The sequence below is a fragment of the Poecilia latipinna genome, unplaced genomic scaffold, assembly GCF_001443285.1.
Source record: "Poecilia latipinna isolate Pla-1442-1.1 unplaced genomic scaffold, P_latipinna-1.0 Scaffold1719, whole genome shotgun sequence".
NCBI classification, from domain to species: Eukaryota; Metazoa; Chordata; class Actinopteri; order Cyprinodontiformes; family Poeciliidae; genus Poecilia; species Poecilia latipinna.
Window position 1 is genome coordinate 1 of NW_015114335.1, and position 6683 is coordinate 6683.

Sequence of the window (6683 nt, forward strand, 5' to 3'; positions counted from 1 at the left end):
TTTTTTTTCTCAGTGCTGTAAATTTCTTAAACTGGCTCCTCCCACGCACAAGCACACTTACAGAAACTTACAGGAAGTGAGCAAAACTGGTGAACTCTTTCCCATGTCACCATTTACACTGAAGACACTGTGCACCAAGCTCCAATGTGGTAAGTTTGCCTACACGCCGATATAGTTCAGGCTGCCTGTTGCTTCACGTCTTTCTTTTTCTGTTTCAAGCTTCGTATACGTTAACATATCGTACATCAAGTTGCCTCTCAGGACTCTTTTTGTATTTTCACTTAATATATTCCTTGCCTTATTTATCTTCCACTCTCAACATGGTCTGTCTCTTTTTAGTTCTGACAGCCTATATGTTTATTAACTTTTATTTGAGGCATTTTTGAATTTCTTCTCAGTCATTTTTTATTTTTTTTTCCCTGAAGGAAATGATGGTTTGGGATATTCACACAAACCTAAAATAGCTTCTTGCAGAAGAGTTTTTATTTCCCCCTCGCCCCCTCTCAACAGATGAACCAGTGGGAAAGAAAGAGGAAAAAAATAAAGCCTTCCTTAAAGGTCAAGTGAGGTTTCAGCCAAACACAAAACACACTTAAAACTGCCTTTGTACTTACTGCACATGTAGTGCATTTGATTGCTTGTGAAAACCCCAATAAATGCGTACTGGTATCAATAATTTAACGACACAATGACCAGGGTCAATACTTTATGTTTGGGGTTGTATAATATAACGAGGAGGCATCCTAATTGTGACGGACGCTCCTCTGCCTCATCAGAGTGTACAACTCGCATTGTCAGGAGACAACATTCTTTGTTCTTGCTGTAATTTGTTCCACATCTGCTCTTCACTCTGCATCTTGCCCGTTCTGCGCTCTGTATGATGTTTCCTATTGTCTGACTGATTGGACAATAGGATATTAGCTCAACAAGCCATTAAAATGTTGGAAACGTGTTTGCTGTGAGCGACTGGTTTGTGGGATTAAAAACCCCAGGATGCCTCTGGTGATACTCGAAATGCTAGTTTGCAGTGGAGGAAGATACAAAAAGAAAAGATGAACTGTTTTTGTCTTAGTTTGCCGTAAAGGTTGTTGCTAAAGTTTACAGAATGATAAAAATATATGTAGATGGCTCCATTGTAATCTGTGCTATATTTAGTTTATCTAAAGAAAAACCTACACTGCACTGTAGTTTTATTGTTTTTAAAGTGCGAAATTTAGATTTACCTTAGCTTAAAAGAAATGACCATGTATAAAAGGTTACAAAAAGTAACTTCAGAGTTTCTTTACTATTTATTTTGGATCTGTGATGCTAGCTTGACATCTTTTCCTTGTTGTTGTTTTTTTTTTTAAACAATAAATACATTTCTGACATCTCATTGATTTTTCTTTATGTTATTAGAGGCTCACATTTTTATGAACTTACTTTACCTTAAAATTAAGTGTTTAAAACACAAGAAGAAACTACAGTTGTGTCATCATTCATTCACAGTTTGTTGTGCTAGCTTAGCAAAGCGGTATTGTTTACATTAGCTTGGTTCTCGAGAGTTAGCCTATTTCGTTCATGCTTTTGTATTTCTCTTCAGGTGTATTGGCTAAAGTTGTTGTAAATTAAGTTTGGCTTTAAAAATTAACATCCACAAGCCAAAACTAACTTTACACCAGTTTTATTTTTTATTTGCCATCTGCTACGCTAGTTTGACACCTTGGAGCTATGTCGCTAGCATAACCTGGTTTTGTAAGGCCTAACCAATTTGTCATTTTACAATGCTTCCCCAAAGATTTAGAGGCACATGTTGTCATAAGACCAAAAACGACCTCATTGTTCATTTTGGAGGACAAGCAATTGTCTCAACAGTATCAGAGAAAGTATCATAAAAATAGTCATCTGACTGATGAGGCTACAAAAAAGTTTGCACATTAAAATGGAGAAATATGGTTCTTGGTATTGACAGAGAAGCACACAACCAGTTGGGCAAGAAATTTCTCAGTAGTCTGGGCATGCAAAAATATTGCTATCAATTAAAAAATAAGAATGCATAAATGAACGTTTGTGGCTACTGAGTCCTTTGCAATGCAGGGATTTGCAAGAACCTTAAATGAACACAATTAACAGTCATGACAAACTTGAACAGGGAGCAGATGGTTGAGTTGAAGATCCAGTTCAGTCGCCTGCTTTCTGGAAACACCGGGGTTTATCATGGACTGTTAAACGGTTCATCCACCCCCCCGTCACGATGAAGCCTCAGCATGGTGGAAGAGCTCCGGTTACAGTAAGACAAAACCTGGGAGCAAATCCTACATTTCACCTACAATATAAATAAAAGTTAATTCATGTAAACTCAAATATCTCGTAGAAAGGAACTGGAATAATCCAAAAGAAATGACAACAGAATAATAATAATTTACCTTATTCTGTGATCAGATCAAAATGATCCCAAATTTAGAAAACTTCCTCTTCCTTGGTTGATCCATGCTGTGCAGACTGTGTAGATCCGTGACACTTTTATGGCTTTATGTGTTATTGTTTGCATAGAATATATTTCAGAACCAACCAACACTTGACTTGGTCTTGACAAAACATTTGGATGTTTATCCCAGAATATGTTTTCCAGCTTTCCCAGCCTAATTCGCTTGAATTGCAAAAGCTCCACAGAGTGAGTGACAGGTTGCTGCTGTCATCAAGCCCAGCAATTTGAGCTGGAGCAATTTTGAACTGAACTTCCTGCCTGTCACATCCGGACTGGCTGACAGCTCATCTGGTGACAGGCTGTGGTTGAGGCCTTATCTTACTTTCCATCCTAAGCTTCAGAGGGGGACTTCCTTTTCTCTCTGTTTCTCTGGTCTTTCTCTTGCTTTGAAAGATTCCTGACTCAATTATCTCGTTTGATGTTTCTTGAGGCTTTCTGTCAATTCGTAGCTTGTCAGCTTTTTTTTTCTTCTTCTCTAAAACGAAGCAGACTAAGACCGTGAAGAGAGCTGAAGCAACATTTGTGGGCAACATTTGCATCCTACTACACTTTAAACTGAACTTTCTTTTTTCTTTTTTTTTCTTTTTTTTTTTTTTTTGCTTTTACTGAGAAATATTGCAGCCAAGCCATTCAAACAAAATGTTTAGTTCCATTCTTTCTATAAAACTAAAAGCTCTGGGAATTTTTAAATGCTAAAACTCACACAGTGCCAAATGTTGAACTTGAACTCTTTCATATTTTGACAAAATACCATCACAAACTTGCATTTTCTATTAATTTTACCTGAAAGACCAACACAAATCAGTTGCAAATCAGTTCACGAAAAGAAATCAGAAAAGCTGTGCGACTGTTGTATTACTTCGATGTCCCAAAATGAAACTCAGTGTAACAAATTACCTTCAGATTGGTAACCTGGTATACAACCTTAAAATCTTGCTCACGTTAAAAAAACATGAAAACTATTAGTTTTTTGTTGTAAAAACCTCTTTCTTATGGAAAAAAGCCTGTAGAACTCTTATTAGGTGAACTGCTCAGATAATAACCAAACTTAAATCTGTAGACTTCATTTATAACTAACCAGGTGCTTTGTTGATGTAAAGATAGATGGAAATAGTTCAGATCAAAGCACGTTCATGTGTTAAAACAGCAGAGCCCAAGTTCAGACGTAAGACTCAATGAACATTTGGGAAAAAAATTAGAAAATTAATGTTTAGAGATGTCCTATATCCAATTTTATTGAGCTTGAGCCACTTTGCAGAGAAACATGCATGAAAAGGTCTTTAGATGTCAAAAGCTGGTAGAAATGAACCCAAAAAACTGAAACTGAATCTAAGTGCATTCCTATAAAGTTCTCACTAAGAGTATTGACACAAAGTACAGCTAACTTTTCTTTATACAAACCTTTTTTTAGCTTTTACTGAAGACTTATGTTGTACTTTGTGTTGGGTTATCACATAAAATCTTAAAAAGTACGCTAAAGTTTGAGGATGTAATGTGACAAAGTTTGTAAAAGTTCGACATGGATTCTTAAGGAAGGCATTGTAGCTTATTGTCTTTATCTTCGCAGGATCCTATGCAGACTCTAAGCACAGACTCAAAGTGGCGAGAACCCGTTCCCGAAACCTCTGGCAAAGGAATCCCCATGTATGCCGACATTCTGGACGAGTTTGCCCAAAATCTTGCAGACAACATAATCCTCTCCTCTCTAGAGCAAATGGAAAAGTTGGAACCTGCAGAGCTGCAACCTATTCAAACGCCGGAGACCTTCGCCGAGGAGTTGGCATCAGCAATAGTTGAGGTTGCTCTGAAAGACGTCTGCTTGCCTCAATATCCGCCATCAGATGTTGAAAAGAACGACTGTGAAGAGGCTGAAAATGGGCCCCCTGCATCCGGAGAAGAAGAGGACCTGTTGGAACGAGAGATGATTTCCTTAAGGGAATTACAGACTCACAGAAACTCTCAGTCCAACCATCCACCTCTGTACCAATCGGGCCTTCCTGCTGTAGGTTCCCTGGACTACCCAGATGCCCCTCCGACCACCCCCCTCATCCCGGAGCTGGAGCGGAGCAGGAACAGTTTCGCTCGGAAGCTCAAGGGGGGGCTGGCAAAAGTCTTCCTGCCCTCTCCTCCTCCACCTACTCCGAAAGACAAGGAGGACAACTCGGGCGGTGTGATCAGTGACCCCCAAGTGGAATTGATGGAGCATCTGATGCATTCCCTATCTACAAACGACCTGGCGAGAGATGGCCTGCAGGCGCATGGAGCCGGCGTGGAGGCTTTCGCAGAGGTTCTGTCGTGTGACGTGTTAAGCTGGGTCTTGAGCGTGAAAAACAAGCAGCAGGGGTCGGATGAAAGCGATCTTCATCAGCTGGCTCACCAACTGGCTGAAACAATCATCACTTCATCACTGGATAAAGCTAAATGTGACCTCCTGTCTGACTAGTACATGTTTGTTCAGGAGTTTTGACGTGAGGTCCTTCTAAAATGTTTCAAGTAGGTCATATTTCATCATCAGGAGATAACCCTTTTGGCATCTTAATTCGGTAAAAATCCAGATTACGGAAAGATATGAGCTACTCTGAAAGGGTTTCAAAGCATACGTAGACTTCTTCCCCTCTTAAGACGTCTCCAGTCACATATAGGGTTAATGTAAATGGTACTTCATTAACTTTTTCAGAGGGTTTTCATTTTATCTGTCTACTTGCATAGAAGCCGATGATTATCTGAAAAAGAAATATAGGACGGAGGCAGTACGCCACCAGAATTCTTCCATTGTGAAACCATGTGAATTCTTTCCAGTCAGAGTAACCACAAAAGACATGTAAAAGCAGAAATCTTCTCAGGGTGCATGTAAACTGCGGTGAATTGATTTTTACGCAAATGTACTTTTCTAATTGATTTTTTATTTTTTTTCGCCACGATCAAAAAAGCCTCAAATGTTTTGTTTTTGGTACGTTTCACACAGGAAGATGTTTGGTCGCGAACTGTTTCCTGCCTTCATTTTCTGTGTAACACTCATCTGTTTGATTCTAATGACATCACACTTTAAACACAACCACAAGCTCACAAAATAACATCGACATAAACTGCTACAACTTTTTCACAACTGGAACTGATGATAAACGTCTGTGTTGATCTTGGGCACCGCTCTGGCTAGCTTGTAGCTTTAGCCCAGGGGATAAGCTAATCTGGATTTTTATAAAATAAAATGCCAGTATTTATCTACTGCAGAATAGATAAGTGCTGCTCCTTCCTAACCTGTAAAAGGAACTGTTCCTGTTAGTTTGGTTTCTGTCTTGTTTAGTATTCTGACTTCCTTTTTTGGCTTTCTAAACAAAGCTAGTTTCGCTCAAAGCTAATGTGCTAATGGCTATATTTGTGGCTTTGACCTGCTGAGCCCAAATAATGGTGCCAGTCCAAAACAGATGGAGTACTTTGGTGTAGCTCATGCAGCCACAGGGATTCAGCACCTATTGCAGTCCATCCCCTTTAGATGGCAGCACAGGAGAAATGTTCTGGCATGTTTTCAGCCAGATCCAAAAAGGATTAGCTGTATGGATACAAAGCTGCTCTTTCCTTTCTTAACCCCCCCTGCCCCCCCCCCCCCAAAAAACAAAAAACAAAAAAAAAACAACTGTCTTAATTTGAAAGAGTGTAAATTGAATGTGTTTCATGTACCTAATTTAAAATATGCAGAATGTGTTTGCTTTGTTTTACGCTGAACAGTTCTATATTTGTTGGGTTCATAAGGAAAAGTAGAGCTGCATGTAACACATCTGAGAAATATTTATTTCACCAAACATGGCACATAGTCCGAATTATTTTTATGGTCAAGGCTGGGTGCTCTCCTTACATTCTGTTTTTACAACTTATATTGTATGTGTTAGTATTTAAAATTTTGTCTTAAGCCAACTTTGATGTACAGTCTTGGTCAGAAACCTTTTGTGAAAAAGATAATTTCAGTGTTTTTAGGTTGAATAAAGGGTGAAATGGATTGAAAAACGATTAAACGAACAGATTGTAAATGTCTATGTATGGATATTTTTGACCTTTCGTTGAACAGAGTATGTGTGGGGTCAGGCACTAATGCTGCACATTTTCATCCCAAAGGTGGTGTGTTAAGTTAACGCAGGGTCAGACCCGTGTGCAGACTTTCTCAGTCACGTCTTTCTGAACAGTGAACTACGTCTGCAGACATGTTGGAACAGGAAGCACC

At 39.1% G+C, this 6683-nt stretch overlaps 1 protein-coding gene across 1 annotated transcript; it reads left to right on the forward strand.

Moving 5' to 3' along the window:
• Positions 1 to 51: 51 nt before the first annotated feature.
• Positions 52 to 6472, forward strand: LOC106964782 (A-kinase anchor protein 11-like). Its single transcript, XM_015060477.1, has 2 exons — positions 52 to 149; positions 4035 to 6472. Exon 2 carries the CDS (start codon positions 4041 to 4043, stop codon positions 4908 to 4910), a length of 870 nt encoding a protein of 289 aa, XP_014915963.1. The 5' UTR covers positions 52 to 149; positions 4035 to 4040; the 3' UTR covers positions 4911 to 6472.
• Positions 6473 to 6683: the final 211 nt, after the last annotated feature.